This window comes from Pyrus communis, chromosome 1, assembly GCF_963583255.1.
Source record: "Pyrus communis chromosome 1, drPyrComm1.1, whole genome shotgun sequence".
NCBI lineage: Eukaryota > Viridiplantae > Streptophyta > Magnoliopsida > Rosales > Rosaceae > Pyrus > Pyrus communis.
This window is the reverse complement of record NC_084803.1, coordinates 8,519,077-8,543,248: the sequence shown is the minus strand read 5'-3', so window position 1 is coordinate 8,543,248 and position 24,172 is coordinate 8,519,077. Positions and strand designations below refer to the sequence as shown.

Genomic DNA, 24,172 nt, shown 5'->3' with positions numbered 1-24,172 from the left:
GCCCGACTGTTTCATTGTACTACAACTTTTGCAAAGTGGATTTGATTTGTTCTTTCAGGGGAAGTAAAACTGTTTGGTGTGGCTCTTCATAGCCGATAGCCCGAATTTGAATGGTTGAGCACGAGGGAAAAGAAAAACTTCGTGACAAATATATCATCTGTTTGAATCAGTATGACTAATCGGTGAACATCCAAACTGCAACTTTTAGCTACAGAGACTGAATATCTGCATTCTCCTCGGACTTCCAATTTTGAGAGTCAATCTAGTCGTCACTGCCAAAACTTCGACATGTGCATGGAATTAGATGGGTAGGAGGATATGCAGTTCCAATCTTTGCAAGATTGGTAATGCCGGCGAGCAACTTGAAAGATGGACGATTTTATTTGGGGAAAGCAAGAAGGCCAATTTGCTTGGTTGCCTTCCTGTGGATTTGTTATACCTGTTCGGTCTTCCCTTCTTCTCCTCCTCCCGACTTTCTACCCAGTTACTTGGAATACATTCGACTATGCACCTGCTGCTTTGAGTGTGGGAATGGGGCTAATAATGCTATGGTGGATGTTGGATGCAAGGAAATGGTTCAAAGGACCTGTTAGAAACATTGAAACTGATAACCGAAAGGTAATTTACACGCGCGCACACATGAACACTTGCGCACAGATTGTATATACATATCAGACAAATTTATGCCATAATTAAGACGAAGTTGACAAAGTCTAGTACAAAATTAAAGACTTAAAGCACAAGTTTTAAAGTTTAAACATCTATGCATATGCATTGCATAGCCTTCCAGAATGCAAACTAGGGAAGTAAATAAGACCCATCTCTAAGACTTTGGAATTTGAAGCTGGACGTGACGTACCTGCGATCTCAGATCTGCCAACTCTTGCAGCCATTTCATGTAGCTTGAGTTCTTTGCCATAACGTCTTTAGAGACCTCCTTTCTCTGGACCAAACCGGCTGCATAGCTGTCGAAGTTATTGATACTTTCCCACAGAGAATGTAGCTTCCTTGTATCAGTCTCACTTCTAAAATTAGTAAGCCATTCCCTAGCTTCCTCCACCTTTGCCCAGAAGCACGAATCCTGAGTCAAACCTGCAAACTTGCTTCTGCTTCTACTTTGCTTCTGATCGTTGATGCTTCTCTCCTTCCACCATCTGTCGAATATTTCAAACCTCCTCTCTCTTCCATGCGCCAAGTAATGACCCTTGACATGGTGCATACCAGTTCTATAGTACTCCGCGATGTCCAATGGCTCAACGAGGAGCATGTAAAACTGGGATGCATTTACCCATTTTGCTCGCCTGTGAAAATCGTGAGGCAGCTCATTTGTCTCCATCATTTTTATCACCCCATCCCAAAATGCAGCAAGCATGAGGCGGTTCATGTTGACCCTGTTACCCTTTTTTGAGGAGCCCCTATGCTTGAAGGCGTCATAGTACCCCAGTTGCTCACCAGACTCGTCGCAGGATGCCATGTACCACTCGATTTCAGCTCTGTGAGGCGTGTACTTGGAGAGCCGAACAGCTAAATTAGCACAATTCAAACTTGGGGTACGTCCTAATCGCCTTGCTATCTTTAGGCACTCTTTCGCAGGTGCGGCAGCTGGTTCCTGAAATTCATTAATTCAACATATACACATGAGATGAACGGATGAAAAAAGGTTCGGTTCATTTCACAAACGAAACACACATACGTGGCTATTTATTCCTAAGGACTGTAATGCCAATGCAACCCCTGCTTCGTAGCTTGATTCTGGAAGCTCATCCTGCTGCATGAAGCTTGTCTTCAGAAACTGTGAAGAAATCTTGTCAACATAATCTCCGTAGTTGAGATGATCCTGGATACAGCACATTGGGTTAGCTTCAGCTGGCATAAACATCAAATGCATCATTGTCATCACAGACACTGCATTCTCCACACACACAGCGCCCTCTTGTGAGCAAAACAAGTAGCTCCCAAACGGACAATACGACATGCTGCTGCTGCTTTCTCTCTCTTCTCCTTCTTGCAATGATGACGCACGTAAATAAGCTGACACGAAGCTGGATAGTGCAGCTTTCTCTTCGTCGCGCAGTTGAACATGAACACCAAGATTTCGAAAGTGCTGAAAGCATTGTAGTAAGAAATGCAGTAATTGAGCGCTGCATGATTCAATTGGAGCAAGGAGTAGTCTTGGCATGATGTCGTACTTGGAAACTACGTGGAAAAAATTGCCACCCCATCTTTCTCGGAGGATTGCTCGCGAAAGGCAGGCATTGCCGAGCAATGGTGATCCGAAGGTAATGCAAAGGACTGAAAGGGTGGAAGAGGCGGATTGGAGGGAAGAAAGGAGCCAGAGAGCACAGAGTGAGGCAGTTGTTCCTCCTATAGAATGGCCTGTGATCACAATGGACTTGCTTTTCACTGTTAGGGCCGACATCTGCACCACCATCAGCAGCATTTTTATGTCACTTGATTCTATAACTTGTAGTGAGCGGACCAATATGGTACATTAATCAATACACCCTACTAATCAAATTTGCAGTTAAAATTTAACATAGAATGGATAATATTTGAGTCATTTGACGTTCCGTTCGTGAAGACCAAAGATCAATTGGCAGGTATTATTATTAAGGGTATCTGGCACAAGCAGAGCGTTTTATAACTCACTTGGCAAGTTGAACATTTATGGATATAAAGAAATGAAGATTTAGTTATTGAGTGCCCATAAAACATTAGTAGTTAACTTAATAGTTTGACGAATGGAATGGACTAACAATTCGTAATTTTAAGGGTTTTTGCTACTAATTTTAAAATACTTGGTCTAATCTTACCCTCGAGGAGGAAAGCTGCTCTGCTTTTGTTCTCTTTGCTCTTTAGAAAAGGCCTTAATAACTAGATGGACTAAGCTAAGACATGAAATGTTCATTGACTTATTGAACTAAAGTAATCTTTTTCCTATTTTTTTTTTTCTAACAAGCTTTATATGATTCCCCCAAAAAAAAAAAAAAAAAAAAAAAAAGATTTTATTTGATTGTTTTGAACCCTAAAAAACAAAAGAAAGCCATACGATATCTAGTTGTGCGCACATCCTTAAGTGTCGATTACCCGATAATGCCTACCACACTTAAGGTTTTTTCTATGCTTTCATACTCCAAATCATTACCTTAATTACAAAAGAAAGATTGAATTTGGTTGGTCAAACTCTTATTGCCCCCAATATTAGCAGTAGAATCACAGCAACACTAAGGGCGTTTTTGCTTAATAAAATAGGAAAATGAAGGAGTCTGGAGAACTTAAAAATAGAGTAAGAAATAAATTTCAAATCAACTAGAGTTGATATTATTCTTGAATTTTTAGTATTAAATTACGGATTTTAAAGAGAAATTCAGACTTTTCCAAATTTATATGTGTTAACATGAGAGGGAGCTAAGAAGTGAGTCTTCAAACTCTAATTTTTTTGTTGTTGTCAAAAGTCTTCAAATTCTAATTTAAGCGAACAAAAAGAACTTAAACATCAAATTGAAGAAAGATGGAGTTTGTTTGATTGGCAATTTGTTGACGGAAGAGACGTGGAAGTGGGAAAGCAATATATTATGCGAAAGCTAAGCCAGTAAGCCTTAGGCAGTCAACACGTCTCTTGCGCAAAAGGTTAAATTAAATGTGCTGACAAAGGTACTTAGCTTACGTACAAAAATGCGCTGGCGACACGCAAATAATAATAAAAATGTTTAACAAAATACTTCCGGTTTATTTTTAATGAAAAATTATATTTATACATTTTTTTATACTATTCATTATACTTTTAAAAAAGAATTTTCATTAAAAGAGAAGTTTTTTTGAACTTTTCGTTAGTTTTCCTATAATATAATGATGCAAGTGTTGTGTTGCAACAAACAACCAGCCGTATGCCCAGAAGTATGAGATCGATCGACGACTGTTTGGTTTGAGTTTCTGAAGCTCCAACTGCAATTCAGAGTCCAAAAATGTATATTGTTTGTTTGGCAGCCATGTCATTTCACTAATTTCTATTTTATTTTTGTTTTAAACTTAAATTGTTTGGGTTGTGATTTCTACATATTTTCTCTCCTCGATCTCTGATCTTTCATTTATTACCCTCTCAATTCATAACCAAAACAAAAAGTGAAAGAGTAATACTAGGTAGGTCAAAATCTTACATTAAATTTGTAAACATTTGTGTCATTAATAGGAAATAAGCACGTTAATCGACACTTAACTAATAATCCAATCATCAACAACTATATCATTTGGTTTGCAAATTTGATTTAAAAAATCTAGTATCCCTAACATTATCCAAAGTCAAAATGTTAATTACCGAGTTGGAACTTAATTATCTTTTCACACTCGAAAAATGTGTTAATTAAAAGAGAAGTTTTGATGTAGACAACCGAATCGAATTTTAACTTGAATGAGGATCCTCTTCGGATCCTTACATCGTGTTCGTTCATCGTATATCGTGCGATTAGTTTTCGTCAGGTATTGTTCATGTTTAATTGTAAACAAAAATATTTAAAATAATTTCTAACTGCATAATGTGTGATGAACATACACGATTTGAGGATCCTTAAGATCCTCACAAAGAGAATCCGAAAAAAAAATCCACACAAAGAATATCTGAATAGTATCCTCATTCTTTTAACTTGTCTAGTGGTTGGCATGCAGAGGGAATATAATCAATATATCTTCACGGCCATAGCGAAAAAGCCTAAAATTATATCGACATCAGTGGGTTGGAGTGGGGCACTAGTAAAGGTAATTGAATGGTTAAGTATTGGTGAGAATGGGCTATATATAAGTAAAATCTTGTTCTAATGGTATTGACAAGTAACCACCAAATTGTGCATAAGTAATCGTAATTATCAGGATGATTCATCAGCTTTCTATCAGTTGTAACATGAAGAACATGCCTTAGCTTATGGGTAAGATAAAGAAACAAGTGTGTTATACTATTTATTATTACCGAAGTCTTTGGCTTCTAACCTTTCGCACAACTCAATCTTACTTACTAAGCAAACGTAGGTTTGGACTCGAAAGCAACAAAGAAACGGATTAAGAACTCACTCTAAAGCTTATTTAGTTTACCTAGCCTATTGGAGAGATCAATCTTTTTATGAAGATTGAGTAGTTAACATGTCACAGAATTCCGTATGGGGCAATTTTGTCTACTTAATTTGCCTATACCAACATAGATGCTCTAAGATTGTCTAGATTTCTATTTTTTAAATTTTATCAAGGATTCAGCGTTCTTGATTTGTTTCAAAAGATCCAGAGGGAAAGAGAAATTAAAGTTTCTTCACTTTCTATGACTGCAAATATGATCATAGCTTCCTTTCCTTAACTTCCTCCTTTTCACACCCCCTTTATACTCCCGAAAGGTTTTCTCAAAAGCTATACAAACCCTTTTGTACTCGATCATGACCAAGCAAAAAGCAAAGTCTTCGACAGTTAGAAATCACCCTTTCATACTGATCTGCAAGTCCCAAACGTTCTATTAATTTGTCACCCAAATAACACTTCTTTGTCCCTACAAATTAATTAGCATCTAAGACTCCTTTAAACTAACCTAAACCGTTTACTCGGTTTAAGCTACCTAACATGCACTTATGATGGCTTTAGGGCTTGGTCAAAAAACGTTTTTTAGGGATTAAGTCAAGGTCATCTGCATAATCCAAGTCAACGGTTTGATTATATTATACGCTTCCAGAACCACTTGCAGGGCCAAATGGGCATGGTCTAACTAGATCAGATGGTTTAATGAGGAAAAAGTGAACTACTGTACAGTAGTGCTAATTTAATAGACGCTAAAAAAACTTTTACAACTTGTCACAATTGGCTTGAAATTAACTTAATTTGGTTAAACCAAGACCCTTATTCAATTTCATTATATTATATAGATATAGTAATTGGTAACACGCTAAAAAACTCTTACAACTAGTCACAGTTGCCTCAAATTAATTTGATTTGGTTAAAACAAAACCTTGTTCAATCTCATATATATACGGGAGCTTGAAAAGGGTTTGGGCGAAATTTATTTTAACAAAAAATCATGCTATAACTTTATTTAATAAAAAAAACTTAAATTTTAATGAAAAATCTTTAAATTTTAATAAAGAGAACAAAAGAACTTAAATTTTAATGAAAATGACACTATTTTAATATATAAAAAAACTGACGCATGGGATCTGCGCCTGAACAGTACTATATTGTTTATGAAACTTAACAATACTTCACTATTTATGAAACTGAACATTATTTATGAAACTGAACAGTACTATACTATTTATGAAATTCAAATTCAATGGTACTACACTATTTATTGGTCCAGATTCATCAATAGTGTCTAATTTTTTGTTCACTTTCATAAATAGTGTCTAGTTATTGGGTCCTATTTCATAAATAGTGTATACAAATTGGTATAGTTTCATAAATAGTGCCTAGTTCTTGGTCGAGCTTCATAAATAATGTCTAGTTCTTGGTCCACTTTCATATGTAGTGCCTAGTTCTTGGTCATGTTATTTCATGTTTTATAAATAGCGTCTAGTTCTTGTCCAGTTTCATAAATAGTATATAATAATCGATACAGTTTCATAAATAGTATCTATTTCTTGGTCTAGTTTTATAAATATTGGCTCGTTCGTTTTCATAAGCAACTATTTTTAATTTCATTAACCATTGGAATTCCCAAGCCTTTCCACCCATTTTCCCCTCCTCCAAGACACAGACAAGAACAACTAAATTATCAATTTCTTGCAAAATGATCACAACTGACATTTGTAGATTCCAATACTTGCGAAATGATCATAACTAAATTATAATATTCCAAAATATTTACAGATATGCAGATGCAGATTCCCATCCTCCTCTATATAAATCTCTTCCTCTTTAACTCGTTCCACTTTTTACTTTATTTGCGATGGAAAACAAGACACAGCAACGACATAAATGGTGGAAACCACACAAGGAGAAAAAGATGGATCATGATTCAGCAGCAAACTTCATAGGATTGACTTGCCCAGTCATTGTATGCTTTTCGCGTTCGTTTTCAAGCTGGCTGTAATTTCCTCTAGTGGTGTGCTCACATGCTTTTAGTTTGGGTTTTATTTTATTTTTTTTCCTCTCTCTCATATCCTTACTATTAAAACTATTAAATAAAGTTAATAGATGATTTTTAGTTAAAATTTAAAAATTTGAAGCCTTTTTTACTAGTTTCAAGCATATGCTCACATACAAAGTGTGTGAAATTTTTTTTTTTTTTTTTTAAAATTGAAGGAGAAAGAGGAAAAGAGTGAGAGAGAATGTGAGAGAGGGAGAGAGTTTTATTTATTTATTTATTGTTTATTTAAAAAAAATTAGAGATGTTAAAATCATCTGTATGTGAGGATCAAACAAAAAACAACAAAATTTTGTTTTGTGAAATTACATTACTGCCTGTAACTTTTTTGTTATGATAGAAAACTAAATAGTATTTTCATTATTTTTTGGTTGGCGAGAGAATTCTATTAATGCGTAGTTTATATATATAAACACATGCGGTTAAACCAATGACCCTTATTCAATTTGGTTAAAACTCATGATCTTAGACATCAATTTAATTTGACAAAAAATTCCACCCCTAGGTAGGGATATGCATGCAACAACAACAATGTCATCTATATATGTAAGATGACAAAACAAGAGGATTCAGACACATTACCTTAGCATCAACACCAAAAATAAATAAATAAGAGTAAAATAATTAAAAGGAAAAGAATATACGGATGAATGGATGATATATCTGACCTGGTCTTGGAAAGTTTGGGAGAAGCGCAGAGACACGAAGAGCTTGAGCAGCCCTGCATGCACCATGACGGCCTCTTCCTCTCCATTAATAATATTATTATGATTATTATTGTTGTTGTTGGATAATGGTGGAAAAAGGCCGTGGCCGGCGTTCTCCAACGCTACCAAATTTCTGAAACTCAAACATTGATCTTCTTCTCCGGATAAAGCAAAATATCCGACGTCTCCGATTTGATGGGATACGAAAGCAGCGCCGGGAGTGGTGTTTGCTACGCTGCATAGCCTCCATGACTCAATCAGCAAGGGAGTCGATGCCAAGAAACTCGCAACTGTCTCACTGCTCTCAAACCTGCACAATTAATTATACTGTTATATATATATATGGATACATATATTTGCGTGTATATTATATATTCATCATACAGTTTGGGAAATAGAGGTGATCGATGAAAAAAAAGCAATCGAGTAACTTACGGTGAAGCTTCGGCATCCATGGACTGACTAGCAAGAAGTTCTTCTTTTCTTATTTTTCTTCTTTTGGGGTCTTTAAAGTGACCGGCCAGAGTTTGAATGGAATTTGAATACATATATACATACATACATATATATATATATATATATATTTTTTTTTTTTTAGTTACTTATATATGGGTCGTTTTTTTAAAACCATATATCTAACTGAGGTTATATATCTTAACCAAACCATACTTGTTCATTAGTATATACATATCAAATATTGATGCTTAATTTTATAATTAACCAATGGGATATAAAGTGGTAAGGAATTACTCTAATCTCAATTATTTTGTGGGGGGTTGGTGTGGAGTGGGTATGTTGTGTTTGTCATGATTATGTCGTTTTCGTGTTATACTCGTTATTTTAATGGGTTGTGTCATATCAAATCTGTTATCTTAACAAGTTCTTAATGAATGATCCGATAATGACTCAATTCATTAATGGGTCGTGTTATTTCGTGTCGGGTTAACCGATCATGCAAAACTTACTATGTGTAATGTCTAGATTTGAAAAATGATATGTTATCGGGTTCTTAACGTGTGATCCGATAATAATCCAACTCGTTAATGGATTCTTAATGGGTGGCTCAACAAGACCAGAATTGTTAATGGATTGACTCAAAACCTGTTATTTTTCATGTCGGGTCGATCGTGAAAAAATTTGTTCGGCCTAGTGTGAGCACTCACAAATGATATTATAATAACAACTAATTAATTAAGTTTACTTAATTAGTTATGCTTGTTTTATTCGTGTTGACGGAGTCATTGGAGACTTGGAGTAGAGTAGCCAATTTCTAACACCGCATGATCATTTTTTTGCTGAATTAATTTTTTAATTGGGTCATTTCAATAGGCAAGGCAAGCCCGGGCAGGTTGCGTTTTGACTGGGTGGGGTTACGCGTTATTGTACTACACTGGCTCTTGAGTGATGAGCACGCGGCCACCTCATCGTCACTACGGTCAAACACAACAGGGTGTATTAATAATGGGTGTAGGGATGGCAAAATGCCATGAGTTTGCGTACCCGGATATCTGTCCTTAATGGGGGCGGTTATGGAGGCTATTGGGTGAGTTTGGGTATTTTACTAAAACCACTTAAGTCGGATATGGAGCGGTGATGGTATTGTTATTGTAACAACCAAAAAATTCTAAATGAGAAGCTAAATTCAGTCATAGGCTAAAATAAAATTATAGTTAATCTCTACGTTATTAATTGTAATAATTTCTTTCCTTAAAAGAAATCCAGCACAATATTAAATTTGGGTTATTTTATGACTGCATCTAATCGTCTCGTTAGACTGGCTATGTACCTTACTAAGGGATCAAATCATTCGTAATTCACAAATTCAATATCTAACTCATTTCCAAAATCATTCAAGTGACTAACAATCACTAACTAAGTTCAAACAAGCAATTCACACCAATTGCATATCAAATATAGATTCAGAATATCGAAATTAGCTTAGAAACGCAGCGTCGACTCACTGTCCACGTGCCGTTGCGCATGGCGGTTTTCGGCGAACGGAAAACCCAAATTCCTATGAACTCCAAAAATTACCAAATTTTACAGGGTTGTAGATTTCAATGAAGGAACAACTTTCATACCTGGGCTGAAGTCCAATTCGGCAGGGAAGTGGCCAGAAAATCCCTCGAACCGCCGGAACCCTCAATTTAGGTAGTTGTCGATTCGCCACCAAAACGAACTCCGCCGCCTCATCCAAGGCTTGGACCTTTCCCTTGGGGTTGAGAGCAGTCTTTTGGTGGTGGTCATCAACAATGAAGCTCGCCGGAGCCACCGGAAAAAGGTTAAAGCCGCCGGATGCACTCGTGGGTTTGTGGCTTTGATTTGTGAATTTGGGTTTGAACCTAGAGTTCTAGCACCACAGGGATGTTGGGCTTGATGAGAGCTTTCCATAGACACTGGAATCACCTCGAACGGATGTCGAACGGAGGAGTTAGAGCCGAGTCAAGGAACAGGATAGGGTCGGGTTGTACGAATCCAAAAGGATCCGGTGCTCTTTCACCTCCCTGCTTTCTCCCCCTTCTTCCTCTGCCCATTGGTTCTCTTCCCTCCTCATTTTCTCTCCTGCATCCCTCATTTCCCCTCTCTCTTGCTGCCACCTGGCAGCTTCCAACCCTATTTCTTTTATTTATTTATTTTTTCCAATAACGAAAACATCTCCAATTTCTTCATTGTAACTCCATTTTACAAATGGTTTTTGCCTAGACGCTTGTAGGATCGAACTTCATCCATATATGTCAAGAAATATGATAAAATATACTAGGATAAAATACATCCTCGTAAAATTACGTTTAATCAACGATGAGCGTTTTCCACTTATCGATAAATTTTCTACATTTTCATGTATTTTAAATTTTCTAGGGTATAACAGTTATTCTCAGATTTGAACACAACTTGATTATATACATATATTAAATTACTATTAGAATTCTTATAAGTTATGTTTGTGAGCCCTGGTTTGGCGTTGAGGTGCTTAAAAAAAAAAGCTGCTTATTTTTTAAGTTTTTATGTTTAAGGTGTTTGGTAAACTGAAAAAAAAAGGGATTATTTTGGAAGCTGTGGTGATTGACAACTGAAATCATCAAAAAAGCCGAAGCAGCTCAATGCTGCTTTGGAAAATTGGCTTTTTTTTCAAAGCATGTGGAGCTACAGTGCATCTTTAATGAAATTTTCTAAAATCCAATAAAACCCTTGTCATTTTTACAAAATGACAGGCCTTGTCCTTAGTACTCAAACTGGAATCTCTCACCCTCGTTCACCCTTCGCATCAAAGTAGGACTGCAGCTGTCCTGCCCATTCTCGCTCAACACCGACCAACACCACTGCACCAACATTCATCCCTATTCTCCTTCCAGATCTTCCAAATACACAAATAAGAAAAATATTCAACTCTTTTGAGAAACCATTTTTGAAGCATGCGTCAAATTGAAACGACTATGCCATATTCTCTAATCACCAAACCAGAAACGACTTCGCTGATCTTCATCGTCCCTCGAACCCAACCCTTTTTTTCTTTAAATTGATTTCTTTCTCTTGCGAGACCCGATGGATCTGTCTCCATCATCCGACGCATGAACCCATAACTTCTTGTTCGGAAGATTTGGAGTTCGTCTGAATTTGGATTTGGGTTTTAGAAAGGCATCTTTTGGTATCTAACATGATGAGGCAAAAAGGTTTATGGATTGGAACTAGAGGGATTAGATGTGGAGTTTTTGTCGAGTAAAAAGTGGTTGAAGGGGAAAGACGGTGGAGTGGGATTGAAGCTCGTCAAAGAAGCCAACGCCATAACCTAAAGCCGGCACTTCCTTTTTCTTGACCACCAAAGCCAAAAATAGGAATGAGCTTTATACTGTGCGTTCTGGCTACCACTGGAAGCATGCGGTTTCGACGCCTCTGGTTAGTAGGGTATCTTCCCCCTCTTCCTTGATTCCAACCCGTGTTTGGAGGATTATTTAGAAATCGAGGACCACACCCCCCCCGTGGGAAGATTCGAAATTTTACGTGGAGGGCTTTATCTTGTGCTCTGGCTACCATGGAGGATTTGTTTATGCGTCATTGCTCCTCCTCCCCTTTATGTCCGATTTGCCATGCTCAAGTGGAATTTGTGGAACACTTACTTCTCTCATGCCCGTGGGTTGAACCTATCTGGTTTGGCGGCCCTCTAAATTATCGAGTGAATCGGGCAAGCGTTACAACTCTGGCTGCATGACTTTCCTCTCTTCTTGGGTCCAACTTGGGTTCTAAGGATGATTTTCTTCGGATTATGTCCTTTATAGCCTTTACATGCTGGCACATCTGGAAGGCTAAGTGCAACTATGTTTTCAATCACCACATTATCTCACCTCAACAAATCCTTCTGACCATATCTAATTCTGTTGGAGGCTTTCTGAAGGCTTTTAGAATTCCTAAGGGTAGTTCTCTGAACACTCAGTCGGCTCTTGTCTCTTCGGCTCGTAGGCCCCCCTTGCCTTCCCTTCACGAAGTTGAATGTCGATGCTAGCTGGGTTGAGGCTTTTAAATGTGGCTTTGCAGGTATTGTGGTTAGGAATCATGAGGAACATTTTGTGGCTGCTAAAAGAGTGCAAATTAAAGCTCTGAATGTTGTAGCGGGGGAGGCTACATCGATCTTGTTTGGGTGTGAGTTGGCTGTCTCGTTGGGATTGGATATCATTATTGTAGAGTCTGACTCCAAGGAGAATATCTCCAACTTGGTAAATGTTTCTTCATCTGGCAGTTGGGATGCCTTCCCTATCCTAGCAAAAATTTTGCGGCTGAGGGACTCCTTCCAAGACTGCAGCTGGTCTTGGGTTCCAAGATCAGCCAACATGGCGGCGCATCGGTTGGCGTCAAGACGTAATACGAAGATGTGCGATATAACTTATGTTCATCATCCTTTATCTTCGTTGGTTGGTATTCTCAATAAGGATGGGTTACCCTGTCCACCTTAAATTTTGTTTTGGCAGTGGAGGCGGCGACGTTTTAGCACCTGGTGCAACGTCATATGTACCCTTCTCCTCTGCCCTATGTTTGCTGCTTTCTTTGTTGCTTGCCTTCTGTGGGCTTCCTTGTTCGTTTGGCTCCAGCCCTGGTTTATTGTTATTTCTAGTTCTCCAAAAAAAAAAAAAAAAAAAAAAAGCTGCTTGATTTTGGGTTCTTGAGAGAGAAAAGTTTGAGAAAGGGATAACTTTGGGCATATCAACAAATACATTTTCATAACTAAAATTTTTAAAAGTTGAAATAACTACAAACAAAGGGATAACTTTGTCGTACTAATTAATATTTAAGATAAAGTTTATAAAGATTTTTCTTTTAAAAATAAAGTATATGTAGTAATTCACCTTTATTTATTAAGAAAATTAAATTAATGGCACATCTAGTATTATACCCTTTTTGGTCATTTTACACAGTCACAGCTGTTTTACATAAAAGTTTACCAAACACTATCATACTGCTTTTTTTTCTTCTTCCAAAGGCACATTTACAAAAAAGTTTACCAAACACTCTGCTGCTTTATTTTACATCTGTTTATTTTCACAACATAGCAAAAACAATTTTTTTCAAAACACAACAATACCAAACAAACCCTGAGTCGTCTTTGTTGATTGTGTGTGTCTCATATTTCCTTGCTATTGTAATTGTGTGGAATTTGATTTTTCAAGTTATTTACTTTGTTATTAGCTCTTTCTGTTTACATATTTGGGCTAGTTCATTATTGATTAACCTGTGTTGGGGCTAGTTCATTATTGATTAACCGGTCTTATTGCCTCTTGCAAATCTCGATTATATTGTATAAATTTAAGAGAGTTTTAACGAAATATTTTTGGAACTGTTCATTTTTAATGAAAAAGACATATTTACTCTAAAAAGTCACTTATGATACTATTCACTTACAACACATTTTTGTACTTTTGATTAAAAATCAAAATTTTTAAGCATTTTTCATTATTTTTTCTTAAATTTATTGGCAAAAATAATAATTTAGCAAACGTTTGCATAAGTTTAATTCTCGTGACATGTGAAACAATGAAATATATCATACTATGCCAATCATATTCCTTTAAAACCGGACACCTACTAAACTCACATTCCCTTAAACGTAATGTGAAAAACTCATGAACGAGTAAGACTTTTATTTTATTTTATTGACATTTCTTCATACTTATGTACATGATATTATTGCTAACACTACCAAGGGAAAACATGATGCCCATGAATATGAGATAACCAATGATGCCTTTGATGAAAAAAAAAAACTATTTTACATCTATAACGCAAACGTATAAATTTTGAGAAGTGTTTTTTTTAGTACATCGATATATTTTTACATTAAGGTGATGAGGAGTTCGGCTAAACCACACAATGAGCAGCTTAATTTGATATCAAATTCGCCATTCACGAGATTTGAACCTAAAACCTCTCACTTCCAAATGAAGAGGAATATCACCAGACCGTAATAGTGAGTGGCAATGCAAACATATAAATGAATTGCAATCAAGTAAGGTTTATTCGTACACTTCTACGTTTGATCAATACTTAGTGGACTTGAGAGCACCTTGATGTTTATATTTCGTACGTACATTACGCACTTAGTTTGAAATTAACTTTAGATTTTAAATTGTTTGTGTGTTGTGAGGAGTGAGGACCAAAGCAACAAATGGGCCGATCCCAGAGTTCAGGGTTGATCAGCCCAACACCAAAGGGTTTATTCCATGTTCATGGTCCATGGATGATGAGAAATGAAATCAACCTTTCTAGTTTCTATCTATTACATGAAAAGTGAAAATATTGATATGATTATTATGATAGTTTGTGTTTTTTATATTTATGTGTTGGTTAATATATATATATATATATATATATATATATATATCTTCATTAGTTTATATAACTTTTTAGTTTGAATAGAACAAACAATTTAATCCTAAATAGTTTCGCTCTAAATTCTGAATAGTTTCGATTTTATCTGTTTCAACTATTTAAGTGAATAACGTATTTTTTTGCATGGTTGAAATTTTAAATCCGCCACTAGTAACATATGATTGATAAATAGAATATATTTGTTTGTCATATTAGCACACTAACATAAATTTAACGGAAAAACAACAGAAAAACCAAATTGGTATGGGAAGTTCATTTTCAGAGATTAAATTGATGATTTTTGTATTTTATTTTAAAAGACCATTTTAATTGGAGGGTTCCAGTTTTCCAGTTTGAGGAACTCTTTTAAATTTTATGGAATATTCCGTGTAAGGGAAAATAAAGGGGAACACACAAAAATTGGCGGGAAAATAATCACACGGGTCTTATTGGGCGAGTTCACACATTGCTCTCGAAACAACTGGAGAACCCCGAAAGCAAAATCGAAGGCGATGAACAAAGGCATGAGCAGAAAACAGCCAGCGCCGCCACAACCGGCGGCGAACCCAGCCAAGCAGCGGGCCACGTCCGCAGAAGAAGAATTCGTCGACGATGACGTCTTCCTCGACGAAACCCTTTTCGAGACAGAGGCCCGCCACTCTCCCATGTCCTACACTTCCGCCTCCCGAAGCATCGATCTGTCAGTCTTTTCCAATTTTGCTCGATTCCCTATTTTTATTTATTTATTGTTTTAATTTTTAAAATCTCTTTCTTTATTGGTCGTGAGTTTTCAGCAATTGGAGAGAGCCATAGGGAATTTCTGCCTAATTGGTCCGGGTCGCTGTCATTATCCGGATTTTTGGGGTTACAAAGGAAGGTTAGCTTGTGCTCCTAATTTCTGCTGTGACAATGTTTGGTTGTTGACTGAAAACCTGAATAAATCTGGAATTTTGTATTACGAAAGCATCCGCGTTGTTGTTTTGGTCAAGCATGTTGGTTATTTGTTCTCAGAAATGCAACTTGTCCCAAGTATTCTATGTTGCTGCACGGGAATCATATATGCTACCAAACTAAACTGAACTAAGATATGCCTTTTTCTGAGTCTTATAAGTTGTGGCATTATCCTAGGACATAGTTCGCTACCGTTTTTATCTTTCCTACGAACTGCTGTTTTTGCCTACCTCCCTGAGATGGTTATGCAATGAGTTTTTTCATATCTTGTTGCAGGGGGTATCTGCCAAAATGGTTGCTGCTGGTGGTGAACATACTGCAGCTGTCACAGAAGATGGGTCCCTCTATGGATGGGGCTGGGGCCGATATGGAAACTTGGGCCTTGGTGATAGGAACGATTGCATGGTTCCGGAGAGGGTTTCTATGGTTAACGTAAGTCTTGAGATCTGGTGCTGTTAATTTTATTCTGATTTGGGCCATCATTTATGATATTAAGTAACTGTGATCTGAAACCACATAATGTTAACAGAAGGGTAAACTTCCATCTACCCCTTGAACCCCCAATATCTCGAAGTAGGGCTTAAGCTGTCAAAACTTAGGCAAAAATGACGGGAAGAAAAAGATGGAATTTGGAGATTTTGGTGGTTGGGCAAGTTGGTGAATAAATAGTCAAATTTTGCCTCAAAAGTGAGCCATGTGCCCATCATGTTACAGTATCTAACGGAATACTGGAACATTGTTAGAAATCTGATGGTAAGCCCTACGTTGTGGTATTTTAACATAGTTTATGACCTTAAGGTACAAATACAATTTGCATAATTTAGGGACAATTTACCAGCAGACAATGTAATATCCCCCACCAATGCATATTGTGTTCATTAGATTGTTTTCCTTTCTTTCTGCATCTGTAAATTCTGTACTAAGTTGAAATTACAGAAGAGAATTGGATCTTTCAAAGTGGCGTTGTCTTGAAAGTAGTCGGGGAGGTTCCTAAAGGGTTAGAGATTAGGCTTTGGAAGAGAGATAATATGGTGCTTCAGCATCTGTGCCAGGGCTCCACCTAATGGATGTGCTTTGTTGTCTAGGATTGTCAAAGCAGGCTCTTTTTTTATAGGCAACAGAAACACAAATTGCCCCTTTAGCTGGAAAGCTATATGATTAGGCATGATGTCAATGGGGAGTATTGTCCCAGACAGATTTCAAGTGGAAATCTTGTTTTGGAAGGTGGCAGCCCGCCTTAGAATATACCTGATCACTGTACTCTATGGTTCCATCAATGTTTTAAAAGGAGAAGGCGAAGCCAAGGCATTCCATGGATAGTCTCGAGGTGTGAGGGTATCTAAAATTATTGTAATACTTAATATATAATTGTATATAAAAAAATATAATAAACTAATAGATACTAAGTTAGAAACATAAAATTAGCATGAATTTTTAATTTTTCATGAACCCCAATGGTGAGAAACCCTAACCTTAAATTTAAAATTATATGTTTGTTGAGAACTTGTAGGAAATTGACAGGTTAGATTGGAGATTGGCAGCGTTGGCTTGAGACTGGGAATTTTGAAGTAAAGAAAGGTGGGAGAAGACAAAAGAGTTTGAGTTTTATAAAAACCCTGCCCAAAACGACGTTGTTTTGGGTTTGGGCTGTTTAAAAAAAACAAAAGAATTCAAGCACCTAGGTGATGCCTCGACAACGCCTCAGGCTCGCTTCCCAACGCCTAGGCTCGTCTATAGCCCATTCTTTCTTGGCAGAGGCGTTTTCTTCATATCCCCGACCAGGCTAGTCTCAATACTAGTTTTTTAAAACGTTGGGTTCCATATAGCATCCTTAAGTGAATGGCTTACCCAAGAATAGTTTATTATAACTATTATTCTTAAGGGATCTGCTTATAATAAAGTATAGAACATTAAGGGTTTATTTTGAATTTATGCTACAACAGTGGGACCAAAAGGTATGCATGAGCCTATCACTTATATGAGGTGGAAGACTCGGTGAACTTCCTTTGTTTGGGCATTTCTGTGTTTTCTATCTGCTGAAATCTATATGAATTACACTGTTTGCAGCTTTAGCACGGTAAAACTTTAGTTTGATTTAGTGTTGTGCTTTAGAGTGAACTTTGAGTGTTGATATAGGTGCAGGCAAGTAGTCAAACCACATACAAAGTTTGGTGTTCACGTTCTTTGATTGTATTCCTAAATTTGTGTTGGATGTGCAATTATATGTTTGAATATTTTTCCTGGAAAATATTGAGATAATTGAAAAATAAAATTTGGCTGGTGCTGAATGATGTCCATGCCATAGGTTTTTAACAAATTCCAATTATGTGTTATCTGATCATACTGCATGGAGCTTACCGGACAAATATAGAATGGAGAGTAATGAAATGGTTTGGGCAGCAAGAGTTGAATGGGTGAAAGTTAAATCTGCAGGATGCTGCTGTAGGGTTGGACAATTCTTCAATGTTCTAGTTTCTTCAGAAATAGGTATTTAGTAAAGAGGTGTCAATTGTATAAGTTAATGTACAACTGAATACGCTCCATATTCAGACAGTAACCCTCTCTTTTAGGATGTTTGGAGACCTGACCACTCCACAGTAGTGCCCAACACATGCATCTCAAACTATATCTGTCTCTTGTTCCTTGCTACCTGAAAAAAACAAGGACTAAAGCAGAACACTCTGTGTGTGTGTGTGTGTGTCTGTCTGTCTCTGTCTGTCTGTTTGCACATAATTCTGAATGATCCAAAGACTGAGGCAGAACACTGTGTGTGTGTGTGTCTGTTTGCACATAATTCTGAATGTGGGTCATTGAACTTATTTCGGGAAATATATTTCATCTGCTAGATTATGCACCGACTCATGCTAATTGACATATGAAGCATTGTTACAGTAATTGGCTTTGGATAGAAATTCACTTGGATATGATAGATGCAACTGTTTATTTGCAGTCCTTAATTTCACTTATAGAAACTCACATCTGACAGAATACTCTACGGCTGGGGTTGGAATAAGGTTTCTGGTTTCTGTTCCCTTATTTTCGCTTATAAATAATTTTTCCTGGTTCATGAATAATTTTTCTTTTCCTTTCCCTTTGAAGCTTTTACTTTTCTGTCACTTCATCTTATTATCAAATAGCAAGTCAGTTCCTCATTTCCCTTCTGGTTCGTTACTTACGTTTTTCTATTTCGTGGACAGTTTGGACAAGTTGGAGTGGGTGACAACATCGATCCCTGTTCTCCTGTGCAAGTTAAATTTCCCCATGAGCAGGTACATTCTCATTTCTGTAATATTCAGTTCGGTGGAGATTATCTTCTTTTGACTTGTCATCTGGGAGAATTATTTTGGTAATGATGAATCTAATGATCCATCTTGCATTGGCAGAAAGTAGTTCAAATATCTTGTGGATGGAGACACACTTTTGCTGTTACTGAAAGACAAAATGTGTTCTCCAAGAGGGGCAAGGCGATAGACAAGATGGAGAGAATCGTGCTCATCAGGCCACGAAATCATGTGTCGGAAAGATGATTTCATGATCACCTTCATTTAAGTTATTAAGCTCCCTGATTTTATGTAAATATTGATTCCTTGTACAAATTGTCAAAGCTTGTATAGCCTTTGTATACCTGTATAAATAGTGCCATATACTGAGATAAATGGAAATCATCCAAATTCGACAAAAAATGTGTGTTCTCTATTTTATTTCCCTGCACTGTTTAATCTTTTACAAGTCTCTCTGCAACCAGAGACCAGGCCAGGGTGGCCTTCAAGTATACGAGTTTGAGTATGAAGTCGATAGTACAAGATTAAAATACTTTTTATGCCATGAGCAAAGTTTTAAGGGTAGATACAATTAACTGCAAGGTGATACTTGTAGCAATGATTTTATGATAGCAATTGAGTGATCATACATTGTCCGACCTACAAAGTGTGTATAAGATTTTAAATCTTCAGAAAACCCTTCCAATGCCTCAACATACAAAAATGGACACTATGATTCAAACGCTAGACATGTTCCCTCGGTACAAGAAGTTCAAAGTCGAGTACACGAAAGAAGTTTGAGCTTTTGGAGCTGTGCTGGTTGAGAGGTGGATGGTCACTAAGGCAACTCACTGTGCGTCTGCCGCCACTTGGCCCATAGAAAGACAAACAGGCCAATCACAATAACGCAGCCTCCCACAATGCTGAAATCAAAGCAAGGTGTTCATTTATGTATTTTTAGTATAGATGAAATGAACAAGAAATATGTAGTCACCAAAAACCCAAATTCTTAATCAACGGCAGCACCACCTGAGAAGGGCAAAAGCTAATAAGTTTTATGTGTATTTCTATTTGAAAGAAATCCCAAATTAGAGTAGTATTTTTAATAGATTGTGCTCGTTTTATGTTTGTGTCGGGCTAACCTGTCGTATATCTAGAAGTATATATTTAAAGAAACAAAAATTAGGAACCCAAATTGCATTTCATATTAACTATTTACACCAATCTCTAACCCATTGATTTGTCTCATTTTGATAGTACATTTGTGCTCATTTTATGTTTGCGTCGGGCCAACCCATTGTACATTAATAATATTTAAATAAACTAAAATTAGAAACCAATATGCATTTTATGTTTGGATCGGCTAACCCGTTGTAATTTTATGTTTGGGTCGGGCCAACCTATCGGAAAGATGATTTCATGATCACATTCATTTACGTTATTAAGCTCCCTGATTTTATGTAAATATTGATTTCTTGTGCAAATTGTCAAAGCTTGTATAAAGAAGGTCAAGGTCAGGCCAGCTGCATTGATGCAACTGGAGAAATAGGCCAACATGAACTGCAATTCCACAAAAATAGCAAGCTATCCCAAAAATGGCATGTTCAATGAAAAATAATTAATTATTCAGATGTAACCTCTTTATTCTTCAAATTTAATTTGATATAGGGTACTTACTCAATAATGCCCAAATAGATGATGTAGGCTAAAAGCTAACCCTTTGGAATGGGAGGTCTTTGTTTGTTGTAAAGTGCGGCTACAAGCAAAGCGCAGAAAGCCACTGTGTTTTTATACTATAAAAACACAGTGAGCTTCATGTCAGCTCTGAATGTCATCTTGATGATAATGGAGTTACCCCTGATGAGCAATTGGATCAAAAAGCCAAGAATAAATGGTACAGCTCATTTCATTCTTCCACACAACAGACTATACCAACAAAAAAAAAACCTTAGTTAGAATAGTATTGTAAATTCTAGAAGTCATAATCCAACTCCAAGAATTGAATTTTTATAAGAAGAGAAACTTACGTAAGATGTGGGAACATCCAAAGTGGCAAATGAACAAACATTCACTTCCCCCTTCAACTTGCCATAAACGTTTGAGAGTAATCCAATCCATTGTACCAAACGAGCTCCAAGACAAACCACCACATATCCAGACCACATTATGTAACATGTAGGGAGTAGTTATCATGACACGTGTTACTTATGCGTTAATACATATGTCATCTTCCACATAATCTAGTGAAAAAGTTGGTCTGGCCTATTTACTGAACTCAAAGCAAAGTGTTCATTTATGTATTGTTAGCATAAATGAAATGAACAAGAAATATGTAGTCACCAAAAACTCAAATTCTTAATCAACGGCAGCACCACCTGAGAAAGGCAAAAGCTAATAAGTTTTATGTGTGTTTCTATTTGAAAGAAATCCCAAATTAGAGTAGTATTTTTAATAGATTGTGCTAGATTGTGCTCGTTTTATGTTTGTGTCGGGCTAACTTGTTGTATATTTAGAAGTATATATTTAAAGAAACAAAAATTAGGAACCCAATTTGCATTTCATATTAACTATTTACACCAATCTCTAACCCATTGATTTGTCTCATTTTGTTAGTACATTGGTGCTCATTTTATGTTTGCGTCTGGCCAACTCATTGTACATTTAATAATATTTAAATATACTAAAACCGGAAACCCAATATGCATTTTATGTTTGGGTCGGGCCAACCCATTGTACATTTTATGTTTGAGTTGGGCCAACCTATCGGAAAGAAGATTTTGTGATCACATTCATTTATGTTAATTAAGCTCCTTGATTTTATGTAAATATTGATTCCTTGTGCAAATTGTCAAAGTTTGTATAAAGAAGGTCAAGGCCAGGCCGGCTGCAATGATGCAACTAGAGAAATTGGCCGGCGTGAACCGTGAAACTGCAAAAACAGCTAGCTGTCCCAAAAATGGCCTATTCAATGAAAAAAAATTAATTATTTAGATGTAACCTCTTTATTCTTCAAATTTAATTTGATATAGGGTACTTACTCAAGAATGCCCAAACAGGTGATGTAGGCTAAAAGCCAACCCTTTGGAATGGGAGGTCTTCGTTTGCTGTAGAGTGCGGCTACAAGCAAAGGCCAGAAAGCCACTGTGTTTTTATAGCATAAAAACACGGTGAACTTCATGTCAGCTTTGAATGCCATTTTGATGATAATGGAGTTGCCCCCGATGAGTAGTTGGATCAAAAAGCCAAGAATAAAAGGTACAACTCCTTTCATTCTTCCGCACAATGGACTATACCTACAAAAAAAAAAAAAAAAAAAAATTAGTTAGAACCGTATTGTAAATTCTAGAAGTCATAATCCAACTCCAAGAATTGAATTTTTATAGGCATAGAAACTTACGTAAGATGCAGGAACATCCAAAGTGGCAAATGAAGAAACATTCACTTCCATCTTCAACTTGCCGTAAAAGTTTGAGAGTAATTCAATCCTCTGTACCAAACGAGCCCCAAGACAAACTACCACATATCCAGACCACATTATGTAACAGGCAGGGAGTAGTTATCATGACATATGTTACTTATGCGTTAATACATACATCATCTTCCACATAATGTGGTGAAAAAGTTGGTCTGGCCTATTTACTAAACTCAAAGCAAAGTGTTCATTTATGTATTGTTAGTTTAAATGAAATGAACAAGAAATTTGTTGTCACCAAAAACTCAAATTCTTAATCAACGGCAGCACCACCTGAGAAAGGCAAAAGCTAATAAGTTTTATGTGTGTTTCTATTTGAAAGAAATCCCAAATTAGAGTAGTACTTTTAATAGATTGTGCTTGTTTTGTGTTTGTGTCTGGCTAACCTGTTGTATATCTAGAAGTATATATTTAAAGAAACAAAAATTAGGAACCCAATTTGTATTTCATATTAACTTTTTACACCAATCTCTAACCCATTGATTTGTCTCAATTTGTTAGCACATTTGTGCTCATTTTATGTTTGGGTCGGGCCAACCCATTGTACATTAATAATATTACATTTTATGTTTGGGTCAGGCCAACCTGTCGGAAAGAAGATTTTGTGATCACATTCGTTTATGTTATTAAGCTCCCTGATTTTATGTAAATATTGATTCCTTGTGCAAATTGTCAAAGCTTGTATAGCCTCTGCAAACCTAAAAAAGTAGTGTCATATACTAAGATCAATTGAAATCATCCAAAATCAACCAAAAACGTGTGTGTGTTCTCTATTTTATTTCCCTGCACTGTTTAATCTTTTACAAGTCTCTATGCAACAAGAGGCCAGGCTAGAGTGGCCTTCAAGTATACAAGTTCAAGTATGAAGTCGATAGTAAAAGAATAAAATACTTTTTTCGCCATGAGCAAAGTTTTAAGGGTAGATACAATCAATTGCAAGGTGATACTTGTAGCAATGATTTTTTGATAGTACTTAAGTGATCATACAATGTCCGACCTAGGAAGTGTGTATAAGTTTTTAAATCTTCAGAAAACCTTACCAATGCCTTAATGTACAAAGATGGACACTATGATTCAAACGCTAGACATGTTCCCTTGGTACAACAAGTTCAAAGTTGAGTACAAGAAAGAAGTTTGAGATTTTGGAGCTATGCTGGTTGGGAAGTGAACGATCATTGAGGCAACTCGATGCGCGTCTGCCGCCACTTGTCCTATTGAAAGACAAAGAGGCCAATCACAATAACGCAACCTCCCAAAATGCTGAAACATAAAATAAACTTTAAGTTTTTATACAAGATTAAGAGTTAACAAAACTTTAACATTATTATATGTAAGCAATGGTGCAGTTTCTTACTTCCCAGTGTCAACATTCTCCTTCAGTACTGTAGCCCCTAGTACCATGAAAATAACCATGGCTAGGGGGCTAAAAATGACAGAAAGATGACACCTCTCATCTTAATCACTAGGCTCTGTAGCTATGCCATCGATGCAGAGACTACTGGACCCTACAAGAACAATGCAAAAATCAAAATTGTGTCTATGTTACGCAATTAAAAGATCACTTCAAAGTTCAAACTACCCCAAAACTCACCGAATACAGGTAGCATGCCAACATCACGTTTAACCCCAATTTCCATGCATCTGTTGTACTCTCAGTAAGCGCGACGGCCACTATGATGTCCATCAACGCTCAAATGGAGATAGCATACGCATTCATCCCAATCAATGGAAAGTCAAGGTACTTATTAGTGGTCCGTTGCTAAAATCACACAAAAAGAAAAGCAAGATGTAAAATAAACATAAAGACAAAAAGTTA

General features: G+C 36.6%; 2 protein-coding genes across 2 annotated transcripts; one reads left to right on the top strand and one right to left on the bottom strand.

Moving 5' to 3' along the window:
• Nucleotides 1-329: 329 nt before the first annotated feature.
• Nucleotides 330-8,342, bottom strand: LOC137736986 (lipase-like PAD4). The gene is made up of 4 exons (XM_068476325.1): nt 8,254-8,342; nt 7,780-8,128; nt 1,694-2,419; nt 330-1,609 (listed from the first exon to the last, which is right to left on the bottom strand). The coding sequence occupies exons 1-4, from the start codon at nt 8,271-8,273 to the stop codon at nt 824-826; spliced, it is 1,881 nt and encodes a 626-aa protein (XP_068332426.1). The 5' UTR covers nt 8,274-8,342; the 3' UTR covers nt 330-823.
• A 6,843-nt stretch (nt 8,343-15,185) lies between these two features.
• Nucleotides 15,186-19,151, top strand: LOC137736156 (uncharacterized). Its single transcript, XM_068475504.1, has 5 exons — nt 15,186-15,377; nt 15,461-15,550; nt 15,901-16,056; nt 18,822-18,893; nt 19,008-19,151. The coding sequence occupies exons 1-5, from the start codon at nt 15,186-15,188 to the stop codon at nt 19,149-19,151; spliced, it is 654 nt and encodes a 217-aa protein (XP_068331605.1).
• Nucleotides 19,152-24,172: the final 5,021 nt, after the last annotated feature.

Excerpts from the sequence above, each read along its gene's own strand:
- LOC137736986 (XM_068476325.1), bottom strand. The coding sequence starts at position 8,273 with ATGGATGCCGAAGCTTCACC. Across the intron at positions 2,420-7,779 it reads CCCAAACTTTCCAAGACCAG|ATGTCGGCCCTAACAGTGAA; the intron begins GTCAGATATATC and ends ATGGTGGTGCAG. Across the intron at positions 1,610-1,693 it reads CCTTAGGAATAAATAGCCAC|GAACCAGCTGCCGCACCTGC; the intron begins GTATGTGTGTTT and ends AATGAATTTCAG.
- LOC137736156 (XM_068475504.1), top strand. The coding sequence starts at position 15,186 with ATGAACAAAGGCATGAGCAGAAAACAGCCAGCGCCGCCACAACCGGCG. Across the intron at positions 15,551-15,900 it reads TTTTGGGGTTACAAAGGAAG|GGGGTATCTGCCAAAATGGT; the intron begins GTTAGCTTGTGC and ends ATCTTGTTGCAG. Across the intron at positions 16,057-18,821 it reads AGAGGGTTTCTATGGTTAAC|TTTGGACAAGTTGGAGTGGG; the intron begins GTAAGTCTTGAG and ends TTTCGTGGACAG.